Source organism: Triticum urartu, chromosome 1A, assembly GCF_056163025.1.
Source record: "Triticum urartu cultivar PI428250 chromosome 1A, HENAU_Tu73, whole genome shotgun sequence".
In the NCBI taxonomy this organism is placed as follows: Eukaryota; Viridiplantae; Streptophyta; class Magnoliopsida; order Poales; family Poaceae; genus Triticum; species Triticum urartu.
The window spans coordinates 558894853-558909541 of NC_141873.1; the positions used below are offsets into that span (position 1 = coordinate 558894853).

Below are 14689 nucleotides of genomic sequence, written 5' to 3' on the forward strand. Positions count from 1 at the left end.
TTGCGCAACAGGTGAAAATTCACCTGCTTGAGGATAATTTGTGCATAATGCAATTTTCTTGCTTGGGTGATTGAGAAAGAGTGATGGAAGAGGGTCCATGGACTTTCAAGGGCAACACAGTTATCCTTGCACCGTACGATGGCTTTACTAAACCATCCACAATCAATGTAGACACCCTTGAGATTTTGTGCATATAGGATACTTCTCATTGGTCCAATCACTGAAAGCCAAGGTGGGCGAATTTGTCTATGCTGAACCGAAATCGCAAGACTTTTTTTTTTTGATAAGGGAAATCCCAAGACCTTGAGGGGAACTTTTACAGGGTATGAGTGAAGATCAACGCGTACAAGGCCATACGGCTTATCTTGATGTCAGTTAGAAAGAGGGGACTGCATAATTGTTTTTTTTGAGGCGAGGCTGTTTTTGGTGGTGGGCTGCTCCTACAAGACATTTAAAGTAGACGGGCTTTTGAAAATAAACGGCAAAGTGGGCTGAGTGGGGGCAGCGTAATGGGTCAAGTGGGGCACAGGACGGCCATAGCTTTTTCTCAAAAAAAAAAGGGACGGTCACAGCTCAAATCGAGTCGTAACAGTCAACGTGCGTCCGCCTCTGGTAAAGGACACCGGAGCGACAGGCCGGGCACGATCCGCAGCTAATCCCATCGCCGAGGTCGCCGGGATCCTGCCCTGCGACGACGCCTCTCGCCGCTGCTCCGCCGCTCGTTCCCGTCTCTCAGCCGGCTCACGCCCGCCGGCCGAAAAGGTCAGCAGCTCAGATCCCACCCGGATCCCCTTTTCTCTTGGCCTGATCCGCTTTGCTTTGCTTCAATCACCAACCTGTTATCTGATGTGCTGCACCTCAGCATACCGCTTGCTAGATCCGAGTACTCTTTTGCCAACGCTTAAGCTCAGCCGTGCTTGGATCCTGATTTATCCCCACATAGTTTATTAGCCATCTTCTGATCGTGGATCAGCTTACCTGATCCTGATCCGGAGTTAACCTATAGGCAGGGCCACGCAGACAATCAGATCCCTCATGGCCCAAGATCCCCAACACTGGCTGCGTGCTTAGGCGTCAATGGCCGCGGGCTGCGCGCTTTACGGCCTCCCGCCCTGCGCAAATCGGCGTTTTCAGGGCACTAGATCACCTGCTCTGCAGCAGAATCGTGTTTGCATCATTGCTTCCAGAGCTCGTTTTCCCTGCCGGGGTGCAGGCCGCTTGTTCAGCCCGCTTACGCTTGTCCATGCCGCCGCCCAAGGTTCAGTTTGTGTATTTTAGCTGCTGGCTTGCTGCTGTGTTTGGGTGGGTTTCAGCATTACAAGGGGCTTGCTCTGATGGTAATATTGGTTATTGTCTTCAATCCAAAAAAATAAATAAAAATAAACGATGCAGCCAAACTTCTATATGTTTGATAGCTAGATAATTAGTAAAAATAAAGTTCAGGTCAGGTGGGAATGCTGCCATTACATTTGCCATGAAAATTACTTTGGCAGCACTATCTTTTCCTTATATGTTAATTTTATTTAGTAATTGTCCACGTTGCATACTGGAGACAGAGGCAGTGTCGTTCTATTTGGAACAGAGGAAGTATTTTAGTAGAAATCTTTGTTCCATATATGCCATCATGACTTTTTCTTTTAATTCTGAACACCACCTCCAAGTATTTTATGGTTCCAAAAACTTCGGTCGAACTCCTGACTTCAACCATGAATTTGAAACTGAAAATGTTATATGGCGGGGAAAAATCAGTTAATGATAACAATAACATACAAAGCATATGTTGCTACTCATGTTCATGAAAAAAAAGTTGTAGGAAGTATAACAGAAAAACTACAAAATAAATAACCATCTTTGACATCGTAGGCTACTATTTCAATGCCAGCATTAGAGAAACAATTCACGCTTTCTGTTGAAATTTAGTGAATAGGGTAATACCAGGCGCATCGTAGTTGAGATAATCAATGATTGTTGGGGGTGTTTAGCACAGAAGTAGTTGCTTTATTAGAACCCCATGACTTGTATGGGGTTTCTTAATGCATCCTCAATTCCTCATTATTTAAGTGTATGGTCACATCGTGGTTTGTTGAATATATTAACATTTTTATTTGTGTTCCTTGACATATCTCATATGGCTGCTTCACTATACTTACCATGGGTGGTATTTGATCTCTATTTCAGGGTATCCCATCATGGATGCAGCAAAGGATCCAAACCCGTCATGTAAACTCCACACAAGACTGAGACTCTGGGAGTTTGCAGACCGTTATATATTTGAACCAATTGATGGTCTTGCTGACTTATATTTGTCAGTTAGCCGGGCCGGTGGATCAATGAATTTAGTTGAAGAGTTGCCACCACGTAGCCCCTCCACAAATCCTAAAGTTCAAACAGTTTATGGTGTGATAGGAGTGCTCAAACTTGCAGTTGGATCGTATTTTCTTGTGGTCACTGACCGTGATTGTGTGGGATCATACTTGGGGCATGCAATTTTTAAAGTGACAGGACTAAAAGTCCTTCGCTGCAATGACTCGCTTAACACTTCTTCCGAGCAGGTATGACAATGCTTATTTGCTGCCAGTTAATATTATTTCCACCTATATTCCATCTGTTAAACATCCCGATAAACTATTGGCAGAAAAAAATGGAATCTGAAATTTCCGAACTCCTGGATGCTGCAGAGAAGACCATGGGCCTCTACTTCTCCTACGATATCAACTTAACACTTAAGTGAGTATCTTATTTACGAAACATGCCAGTTACACTTGTGTATTAGTGTCTAAGCCATTTAACTTGTAAATGAAGAGAGGATTAGAATACAATATGTATGTTCTCAGCTTTAGTAGTTGGCATTTTGTCCCTCTCTCTTCATGTTTATGGGACATGGTGACATGTTTTAGTTACTTTTGTTCTTATGTTCTCACTGTAATTGGCATCATATCTTTGTCCCTGCTATTCCAGTTCACAGAGGCTGTATGATGTTGATGACGAGTTCAAATCACGTCCTCTTTGGAGACAGGTTTGATTCCTTCTCACGTCTTGCTGTAGAGTTTGCTTACACATGGAAGGCCTGACCCCCCCCCCCCCCCCAGCTCCCTTTCTTGTAATATGTGAGGCTTTGTTGGTTATCACTTGTATATGTAATACCAGTACCAGGCTATCTTTGTTATGTCCGGCTGGCTGCATTTTCAGCTATCAGTATAACTATTCTTTCACAGATTAACGAGCATTATTCTTTTCAGGCAGAGCCGAGATTTCTGTGGAATAGCTACTTGTTGGAACCTCTAATTGAGAACAAAGTAAGATCAGTCTTGCCATTTAGTTGGGTTTTCAGTTTTAAAGGAGTTATAACCAATATCTGCAGAGTATTTGATTCCTGCCTTTTTCCTTTTACAGCTGGACCAGTATTTGTTGCCAGTCATTCAAGGCAGTATCCTTGTCTTACATGTCATTTACTCTTTGTAACGGCCAGATATATAAGATGATGTATTTTTATGTGAAACTTAATGAGCCCTATAGTGTGAGTTACTACAACTTAACTAAATATCAGGTTTTCAGAATATCCAGGCAGAAGTTGGGTCAGAGAAGGTAAATGTGACCCTGATAGCACGTAGGTGCACAGGGAGGATAGGTGAGGTTTACGAGACATCAAAATAAGATTATTCACAAGTTTCCTTCAAATATATAATGTTATATCCTGATTTCTTGTTCTCGAGAAACTCGATGCCCTATGATCGAACAACACCTCATGAGGCTATTATATTGAAGGTACTCGTATGTGGAGAAGAGGAGCTGATCCAGAGGGTTATGCTGCAAACTTCGTTGAATCAGAGCAGATAATGCAATCAAAAGGGTATACAGCATCCTATGTACAAGTAAGTTTCTTCAGACATACAGACAGCCTCTTTATTACCCTTTCTTTTTGTATAAGCACTAATAGTCTCATTAGTTGGTTCTTGGTTCCGAAAAAAGTCAAAAAACTTTAACCACCTCCAAACATTAACAAATTATATGTTTTGTAGGTTCGAGGTTCTATGCCATTCTTGTGGGAGCAGATTGTTGATTTGACATACAAACCTAGCTTCGACCTTGTTAGACAAGAGGAAGCGGTGAACTCTCTCAACTTGTGCTTTGTTTTATTGACGTTGGTCAGCAATCCAAGCTGCGTTTACTATTTTCTTTCCTCTTAATTTGTCTTGGGCTTCTTTCTATCTTTCTTCAGCCTAGTGTACTTGAGAGGCACTTCAAAGACTTACAAAAGAAATATGGAGCTGTCTTGGCTGTTGATCTTGTCAATACAGTAAGTACTGTGCTCTTGGCCTTCTAGCTCAACCAGTGCTCTGTTCAAGCTAAGATATATTTGCTTCAGAAAATGCCATCACACATTGCTTCTGCTCCTGGTTAAGGTGTTTAATTTACAAAATTAGATTCAAATTCTTTATTTTAAAAATCGACGATTCTCAGTCACTTGTAACGTGCGTGCTATTTCTTTCTCTGGCATGATTTATTCCTTGACATGGAATTAATTTACCTGTTCAGCTTATGTTGCGGATTGGTAAAAAATAATACTTGATGAAGTGATTGTTGACGGATTTTTCTTTCAGACAGAGCATGAGTAGCACATTCTTTCCTAATGAGTCTGGCTTGTTAACTTTATTCTGTTTTCCATGTAATGTTCATCTTGTACCTCTCTTTTTCCTGTATGGCTATATTCAGCAAGGTGGTGAAGGCCGACTCCATGAAAGATATGCAAAATCTATCGAACCAATTCTCAGTGAAGATGTAAGGTAATGCTTTATTTTGCTGTTTCTATCTACTGTAGAGTTATCATATCGCGTCTTAGTAGCTAAATGTGTATCTAAGCTTGTCTTCTGCAGATATGTGCATTTTGACTTCCATCGTATTTGTGGCCATGTTCACTTTGAGCGCCTCTCACAGTTGTATGAGCAAATTGAGGATTACCTGAAGAAACACAAGTATGTTGCCAGAAGATATACTATTTTCTGTTCCATCTTCCATGGCATACTGCCAATCACTTTTGTACATTTAAGTTTGGTTTTACTTTTCTATTATTGTATGTTTTCCCCCTCTCTGAAAGGCTTTGGTATGATCTGCTTGCTCCTTGAAAATTACAATCTCTTAACAGTTGATATGTTTTTTCTCCTTTTTCTGCAATCAGGCAATCTCTTAACCATAGAGATTGATCTATGCTTATTCCCTTAAAAATTACACAAATCTTAAAGCAGGAATAGGGTTGATATGATCTGCTTGCTCCTTGATGTGTTCCAAGATTTGTACAAGTAATATTTAAGCCGGGGATGTAATTGTTAATCGGTTAGCTTTGCTTGCTACTAAAGTGGCATAATCTATTTATGGTGCTTGGTTATTCACATTACAATATAAAAAAGCGATACCATCATACCCCCAGTCATCTTGTTAGCGAACAACTTATTTTTCGACTCCACTTCTAAGGTTTCGGTATTGGTTGGAGCCTTGAAGGCACTAGTGCATCTGCCTCAAAAGAGCTACATCGTATATGCTGTTTTTGGTAAAACAGAGTTCCTGGCAGAACATGAAAATTGAATCATGTCTACAGTTGTACTCTTAGTGCTGTCCTGTGTAGCTGTTTGAGTTTTTTTCGTCTTAGGAAGAAAAGTGAAGAACAATTTGTGGTTTTATGTACATCCATCTACTATGTTCCCTTGTGCTTTATATTAGAGATTCTTATATCCTTCGATGGTATCTTTCCTTCTCATGGCATTGCTAACAATGTTGTGCTAAAGGTACTTCCTGTTGAATGAGAAAGGCGAGAAAATTCAGGAGCAGCTCGGCGTTGTCAGAAATAATTGTATTGATTGTTTAGATCGTACCAATGTAACTCAGGTACATCTTTCGAACTTCCAAGTACAGTTTTTATTTCCTTATCATATGAATCTCAATTTTAACAACAGGTCTTGTAATCCAATAACACTTTAATTAATTCACTTGGCACGACTGACATTATTTTTACATGGGCTATTGTTTAGCAAACAACTTGAGTCCAATATGTAGGATCAAGGATGACAATATGAGCGTTGGGGGTGGGAATAGAAGACTTCTAAAACCTTTTAGCAATTTTTTTGTGCGAAAAACTCAAGAAAATTAGTTTTGTGCCATTTGATGCCTTCATAATCTGGTATTTGCTAAGTGCATGGTGCACCAACACCCTATTTCTAGGATACTAGGTCGAGGCTATCCTAGGGTTACAAGCAAGCAGACAATGCAATTCTAGAAATGCAAAAGCGCAAAGTAAAAGACAAGAGATAAATCACACAAGGAGACAATAAACAGTTTCTTATGGTAATCGGGTTCTTGTTGGTATTCCCTAGTCTACATTGAGGGCAGGCGAACTGAGCTTGCTAAGGTTGCTGCTGCTCCACGCCAGGGATGGCCAGTACCAAGTCACTCACAATTCTGCAGTAGTGGTCCTGCGTCGAGAATTAGGATGGTTCTTTCCAATCAAGTTATCTATTTCCCTAAATAGTGTAATTAGTTACCTAGGATACAAATTAATTGTTTGATATATTTATCATTACCTAGTTTATATTGAGATCGATTCTGTCGAGAATTGTTAGGAGGAGAGTCATATATATAATGGGGCCATGTTATCACTAGTATTTCTCATCTCCAAGGCTCAACATGTTTGGTAGACAAATCCCTTGTCCCTATCTTTGTGGTGTGGTTAACTGCATGACAGGGTCACCCTGCTTAGCTCACAGTCATGGATAACTAGGCATTATATTTACTTCTATCTTTATAAATTCTTCTGTCATGGATTAGTCTGTTACTACCGTTCTTTCTTTTGTTTTATATATCTCTTCCGTCTGTCCAACTTTCAGTTCTTATCTGTATATCTTAACTTTGCTGATAATCTCTACTATGACAAAACAGAGCATGATTGCGAGAAGAATTCTGGAGAGCCAACTTCAACAAATAGAAGTTTTTGGTGTTAACGATACAATAACCAAGTATCCAGCTTTTGATGCAAGCTACAAAGTTTGTGAGTATTATGTTCACATTTACTAGCCTGGTTTTTTCTTATTTGTATGTCTCCCATGCTTTTGTATATTTAAAAGGTGTTGCTGAAATAGAAAAATCATTTTCCAGTGTGGGCCAATCATGGAGATGCAATAAGTATTCAGTACTCCGGAACTCCTGCTTTGAAGGGAGATTTTGTTCGGTAATTTCTATACAACGCAATTTGCATGTTCTCATTATAAGTGCAATATATTTACATCTATTGCTAGTCTTAGTTCCCCCCTTTTCCAGAAAGACTGAGAACTACTCAGTTCCGTTCCAAAAAGGAATATTAGTATTTTCACCACCTTGATTATGTTCACAGCTGAACCACTTGCAGCAAATCTCCATAGTCTGTACCAGTTTCACTGAGATAACGAGAAACCGTAAAGATATACTCCCTCCGTCCCATAATGTAAGACGTTTTGCAAACTAACATAGCTTACAAAAGCGTCTTATATTATGGGGCGGAGGGAGTATTTTACTAATCTGTGGTGCAAACTCCCCATCATTGTGGCAACTGAATACCCTTTGGGTAGTGTCTCTTTGTTAACGTCAACACCTATTAGAGCAAATGGGCCTAAGATAACAGATAACTATCGTTGAGAGATATGCTTCTGTTCTTGGAACTCTCCTATGTTACTGCTACTTATTGTAAGCTCATTTTATTGCCTATATGAACACTTCTGCTGAAACATAGTGGTGATAATATACTTTTTGTCTCTGTATTTCCATTAATTTTTTGTCTACAAGGTACGGGAAGCGAAGTGCCCGGGGAATTTTAAATGATCTCCAGTATTCACTTGCTAGATACTACTTGAACAACTTCGCAGATGGGACGAAGCAGGTATGCAGCTGAGCTTTTATGCATGTGAGACTCGTGAGTATGTCACTTTGTCAGTAGCCAAGTAAATTCACGATTGAGACTTTGTCGATTCGTCATCTTGATGGTGCACAAACGTCAAACTATTGGTAGCTTATGGTGACATCTAGTTGTTCATTGAATAGTGCGAATGCAACTAATTACATATCATGAAATCTGCTGGACACATGGAAAAAATGTACTATAAATGGACTATTATGTTTGAAGAGGGTCTTGTTGGCCAAACAAGCATCCTTCGTAATTTTGTGTTGCTTACGTTTCCAAAATTCGGACATCATGCGGGCAACATTTGTTGAACTTACTTCCAGTAAAAAAACTGAACTGGGATGCAAGTGCCTCATTGTTTATTTATATCTATTTGTTTGTTGTCCTTTATAGGATGCCATGGATCTTCTTCAAGGACGTTACATCACATCTGTTAGTCGAGACATGGCACCTGCAACAAAAGCAGGATTTGTAGAGAGCTATGCGGTGAGTACAATTTTACTATTGCTTCCGTTCTTACCTGTCAGATTGTGAAGTTGTTCATTGAAAAATGAAAATGCCTATTTAGTAGTATTCTAGTATTGGTCAACTCTGGAATATCTCTGATATGTACCTGGCCTTGTGGGTGTGCTGGTACTAGGCACATGATTGCAGGCACATGGTACTCACTTTAGCATATAGTTATGTATGGTACACAGCTAGAATGGATACAGAAACGGGTTTCATCTCTTTTCCGAATAGAAAAGATCTCTCACTTGTGCTATTCCTCTTTTACAGTCCGCCCGCCTTGCTTTTGCATTGGTTTCCGGAGCTTTTATGTTCATGATGATGTCACTGAGACATGGTAAGATTTCTCAATCTGCTGACAGCCTGAAATATGTGCTTGCTATGATTTGCTTGCATTCTGTCAACTAGTGCTTGCTATGATTTGGTTGGCTGCTTCTGATAATTATGTCAACTAGTACTTGCTATGATTTGCTTGCATTCTGTCAAGCAGAAACTTTTGAAGTCTGTTTTTTGAGAACTCTTTGGGTGCAATGCTGGACGCACAACTTTTGCCCCTAAATAATTGTATTGCACTGGTAAAAACTAGCATGTTTTGCCAAAATCCAGTTTGGGCAAGTTTCTTGCAGTTCTTTTCATATTTTAGTGGATTAATAGATAAGAGTCATGCTGTTACTACAGTAAGCCCGGTGGGGTTTACATACTTCCAGCTGTGCCACCCGGAAAGATTTTTTTGCCCTAACTTACACATATTAATATTTTTGTAACCATCCTTGATTGTGTTGCCTACTCAAGATAAAGAACACCCATAATAATACATAAAAAATCTTGATTGATGCATGTGTCAAGTGCGTGTCAAAGCTCCAGTGGATGCTACCATAGCATTCGTTATATACTTGGTATCAGAACAGTTACGGCTATCTGTATCAGTTTGCAAGTCGTAACTCAGTTCTCCTGGGTGATTGTAACAAAAATGACATGTTTATCCCTTGATGGGAAATGTATGCATATAACTCAGCTGCAACCTCGGTTGTCCTGGTTGATTGTACCATACATAGATGTCAATTTGGAGAATGCATGGATGCATACAACTCAATTGCAATCTCTCTCTTTGCTGCAGCTCGGCATGATGCTCGTCATTTATTGCTGTCACTTCTCTGGGCTGGTCTTTGCATCGGGATCACACACTTTGTGAGAAGCAATGGCCGGGTATTCACGAACCGGCCCCGTGCCCACAAGTCGTCACACCCTTGATGGAAAGCAGGCGGGGTGATAGATTATCATTCGTTCATCAAACAATGGCAGTACTCCACTTTTTTCTATGTAGAGATGTAATTTGTGTCCATCCCTTTCTCCTGAAGATTGTGTTCTATTATCTATCTATATTCTTTGTTCTTCAAGTCCATATGCATAATCGATCTTTGACCAGTAAATAAACAGCTGTTGCTAGTTGCAACAATCACATTTTCCAGTACCAGGACATAGTTACAGCTTCCCGCGATAAAAGGATATAGAGATACGGCTTTCCGGTGTATTTTTGCCAAAGTGGCGAAGTGATGTTGTGCAGAGCTTTTCAGTTATGCCAATTGAGATTTGTTGTTTCTGTACAATTTGCAATGATCTTGCAAATGATATTAATTTTTGCCGTCTTGTGATTGAAATGCAGTGCCTCCTGTGTGTATGGCAGTTAGCTGTAGCTCACTCATACACGAGAGGGACGGCATATGCACGTGTCATTTCCATGACGATTTGGCGTCGGAATATTTTTTGTGTGCATGGTTTTGGGGGCAGACTAAGAATTATACATATCTTACTGTGAGATTCAGCTACGGTAATGTAGCTAAATGTACGAAGTTAGATTTGAAAAAAAAAACGCAAAAAGGCGACTCGACTCCGCTGGGGATCGAACCCAGAATCTCTGGTTTCGTAGACCAGCGCCTTATCCATTGGGCCACGGAGTCCTGGATGATGCTAAAACACATGCACGGTTATAGAGCTACTATAATGAGCAGGGGAAACCCCCCAAAAAGCAAGAGTGCTTAACGCTATGTGAAAGAAAAAGTATCCATGAAAGAGTTGGGATGAGCAGCTGGTTAACCAAACGTTCTGGCAAGTGGATGTTCGAAGGATTTTGGCCATTCCACTACCATTACATGAGATGACAGATTTCCTGGCATGGAACATGACAAAGTCAGGGACTTTCACGGTGCGATCTGCATACCATACAGAATGGGAATTTCAATTTGGGCACAAGTTGGAATCAACGGCTGGAGCTTCAAACCCATCTTATACATGGGACTCGGTATGGAACTTAGTCTGCCCAGCAAAGATAAAAATATTTATGTGGCGCGCGCTCCAGAGTGCTATTCCCTGTCGATCTATCCTGGCTAATAAGCACTTGAAAATAAATCCGAGTTGCCCAACCTGTAACCAGGGGCCTGATGACATAAGACATATGTTGTTCGAATGCAAATTGGCAATGGACGTGTGGAAGATGCTCGGTCTTGAGCTTGTTATCAAACAGGCACTGAAAGTTGACAAGGCAGGTGAGCTTGTGTTGGCACATCTTCCGTGCCTTCCAGAACAACAAATCCAAGCGTTGGGCTTGCCGAAGTTCAGAGAAACGATGGCAACGACGGCTTGGTATTTATGGTATGAAAGGCGAAAATTGACACATGACGAAGAAACTCAAAATGCATATCAAATCAATATGTCAGTGAGAGGCTTAATAGCAAATTATACCATCTCTTACAGCCCAAAGGCTCACATCCGTTCAGATGCTTAGTTGAAACCAAAGTATGGTTACGTGAAATTAAATGTTGACGCGGGATTTGATAGTGACACACTCGCAGCAACATTTGGAGCAGTTATCCGGGACCATAGGGGGAAATTTATAGCGGCTACTAATGAAAAGATGGACCTTTGCTTCGACTCGTTCACAGCAGAAGCAATTGCAGTGAGGTTTGGTTTGAATCTTGCTAATACTGTCGGATGTAGTAAGATTGAAGTGAATTGGGATAGCGTGGAGGTGGTGAATGCGTTGACCCAAGGCTACTCTTCTTCAGTCGCTTCATCCATTATAGACGACTGTTATTTCATGTCATTAGGTTTTTCCCATGTCATTTATGATCATTGTAATAGGGAACGTAATCGAGTAGCTCATGAACTAGCAAGGTTAGCTAGGTTTTCTTCTCTGAGTGTTTGGATGGATAACACCCCTAATGAGGTTATCCCTTTACTTGTAGACGATACTACTTTACTTATGAATGAATAAAGGAGAAGAAGTTTATCAAAAAAAAAGTATCCATGAAATTGTACATATATGTGTAAGTCTGGAAGCAACAGTCATTTCTTTAACGTGAATAAAACATACTGATATATATATTGGGCACATGAATTAACGGTGTGAGTGAATTCCCCACATTGCGTACCTGTTTTGTTCAAAAGGGCACTAAAAAACACCATCTTTTCCTCCCGAAAAGAAGGCATGCAAGCACAGGAGAAACCCAAAAAGAAACAAAGTCTTTCCTCACACTTTTTTTTATAAGAACATCCATGACCTGTGATCAAGTGTGGAGTTGTACATACATTTAGGAAACACGTGCATGCACCGTGTCAAATAAAAAACATTTTTTGTGATTTTATAAATGTAAAAAAAATATTTTTCACATTGGACACAAGAATGAGGAGTGTCCGTGAATTCTCCACATTGCCCATCTCTTTCCTTCACAGATCACCTTAATTTCCATCCCAAAGCAAAGCATGTAAGCACAAGAGAAGTTGGAAAATATATAGTACAATCTCCAGTCCCTAACATTCTGGTAAGAACATTCAGAAGGTGTGCTTAATCATATATAAGAACTAGCAGCTTGCATAAATTAGAATGGTCCTTAGCCAGTTAAGCTCATTTGCGATACAACTGAGGTTATTCTGTTTCTACACCATGTTACCAACCTAATAAATTGTATTGTAAAACAGACACAAACACCCACAACCTTAACAAGTTTCTTGTCAGCTAGAACCTGAATAATTAACAAGTTTCTTGTCTATGCTCAAAAGAGGGGAGAACTGGAAGTTTTGAGTAGCATGCCACATAATAAAGGTAGTTAGTACGACAACCATCTTCGATCTCGCTAAGTTTCCCAGTGATGATGTCGTACGACAAAAGCTTCATTCGAACATTATCAACAAGGAAGAGAACCTTTCTTTCCGAATCAAGAGCGACAATGTGATAATCAAGCCAACGGAACCAACCATCCTCATCACTGTGAAGCAAGTCGTCCCTTCCAAATGCATTGCTCATACTAAGACGATACTTCAAAGACCATTTGTAGGCGGAATCACAAGTATCAAGATTGAAAACATCAACTGTATGACCGCTCTCCTCTGGAAGTGCGCACTGCAAGAACCCTGATGATTGACCAAAGCAACAAGACAGAAGATCTGATTTGCAATGCGGCAACTTGATAGTAAAATCATGGGGTGGTATGCCTGAACCCATTACCTCCAACCCCACAATGGCATCCCCGTTTGTGTGCATGTACAAAACTCCTCCAATAAAGTGGTGTGGATTAAAAATATATACAGAAGGCCTCCATGCAACATCCACAATCCATGTGGATAGGCCAGACGAGAACACCTGAAGTTTGTTGATACCTGGAAAATAACCATCAAACTTCTCCTTAATGCAAATGACATAGAACTGTGCCGACCATGATGGATCGAAGGCCAAAAAAGCGCCACCCACGAACTCAGTTGGGTCAGGGTGAGTATCAGGAACAGGAAGTGACCTCCACCCCTCTGTTGCAGGGTTACACACGATGAAGTCGCAAGGTTCCGGAGAAGTATATCTGCTCTTGTACTTACAAAGAACTAGGCCATTGCAACAGTCCACAAATTGTAAATGCTCATGGTGCGGCAAGAATGTAAGAGCCCCATTAATTCTCTCATCATTTTGGGACAGGCTAACAAGTTGGGGAACAGGCCAATAATCTGTGCCTCCTCCGTAAAAAAGACCAGTAGGAATTTTCGGCAGTTTCTCATGGTAGTATGGATCAGAGGCGAAGGCAAGCCATGCCTTGCAGACACATTTGAAGCGGCAAAAGGACTTGAACGGCACCCGGGAGAGGATTTCCACCACTAGATCACCAGTTAGACTGGCGGCAGCAATCACCTTAGAATCCATTTTTATATGGTAGCATACTGAAAGGCAAAATTGGCATTGTCAAAATACAAAAGATATCATTTTTTGACCATGGTAAATTGAGAAAAAGTTACTATGGAATTCAATCAATTAAGAAGCTGTTTTATTTGGAACAAAGAAGTTCTAGAACTGAGTTGTGGTTTAGAGGTTTGCAGAGTGTGGGGTCAAAACAGGCAGTTGTGCTAAATAAAGTGTACGTATCTGAGATGTTAGCAATCTACCTCCGTTCTGCACAGGGTTTAATTGTGTACGTGGAAAATAATTGGATTTCATCATTCAACTATATGTAACGCAGCAACCCAATATTCTAGAGCCACCCAACCCAATACACATCAACCCCTTTAGGAGCTGTTTGGTTCAACAAAAGGCAACACACAAGTAAACGTAATGAGATCACAACGGCAGTCCATGCAGTTATGGACGATTACTGAATTAGTTTGGTTGACGAACATAACTGGACTACAGAGTTCATAATGGAAATATGTAGAAAAAAAACCCTTCTCTAATGTTCTAGCTGCAGACAAACATACGACGGCGCCCTTACACACATGAACCACGAGGCATGGTGCAGCAGCAAGAAAGAACTTCTTCGCAGGTCCTACTTCCATGGACAAGATCTCAACAAACGATTCAATACTCTCTTTAGGAACCCTTATGGTTTCTCAAGTCTCAACTAACGATTAATTACTCTCTTTTTTTTCTCTTGAGATCTCTCCGGGTGTATACGCTTGCTACGAACTAGGAGAATCATGGGCTGAATAACGACGTGGATTGGCCAATTAGTTGGGGTATTTGGTATCTCACAGATTGCAAGGGGGGCTAATGGAGTATCTCTTGCTCTTAAGTGGATCTGATAGCTAGGGTTTAGATGGGTGCAAAACCAACCAGGGAACCATCAGGGAGCACGCACGCCAAGGGGGAGAGAGAGGAGAGCTGGGCACGAACCTTTGGAGGGGGTTGAGTTGGCGCGGCGAAGACGACGGGAGGCGCGCAGGCGGAAGATATTAGCAATAATCTTGATTGCCTAAAGTAGTAATAGGGTGTCAAGCACGTGTTGGAGA

At 40.8% G+C, this 14689-nt stretch overlaps 2 protein-coding genes and 1 non-coding gene across 3 annotated transcripts; 1 reads left to right on the plus strand and 2 right to left on the minus strand.

The window, feature by feature from the left end:
- Positions 1 to 550: 550 nt before the first annotated feature.
- LOC125529224 (phosphoinositide phosphatase SAC7) lies at positions 551 to 10028 on the plus strand. The gene is made up of 19 exons (XM_087531460.1): positions 551 to 762; positions 2179 to 2552; positions 2636 to 2727; positions 2959 to 3016; positions 3240 to 3296; positions 3394 to 3427; positions 3548 to 3628; positions 3766 to 3872; positions 4020 to 4106; positions 4220 to 4297; positions 4714 to 4784; positions 4875 to 4973; positions 5781 to 5880; positions 6928 to 7036; positions 7144 to 7216; positions 7807 to 7900; positions 8315 to 8407; positions 8699 to 8765; positions 9546 to 10028. Exons 2-19 carry the CDS (start codon positions 2190 to 2192, stop codon positions 9677 to 9679), a joined length of 1797 nt encoding a protein of 598 aa, XP_087387586.1. The 5' UTR covers positions 551 to 762; positions 2179 to 2189; the 3' UTR covers positions 9680 to 10028.
- Positions 10029 to 10313: 285 nt separating this feature from the next.
- On the minus strand, positions 10314 to 10386 carry TRNAR-ACG (transfer RNA arginine (anticodon ACG)). The gene has a single exon. It is a non-coding gene; the product is annotated as a tRNA-Arg (tRNA).
- A 2069-nt stretch (positions 10387 to 12455) lies between these two features.
- LOC147992712 (F-box protein At5g07610-like) lies at positions 12456 to 13610 on the minus strand. The gene has a single exon (XM_087541125.1). The coding sequence runs from the start codon at positions 13608 to 13610 to the stop codon at positions 12456 to 12458; it is 1155 nt and encodes a 384-aa protein (XP_087397251.1).
- Between the last annotated feature and the right edge of the window lie 1079 nt (positions 13611 to 14689).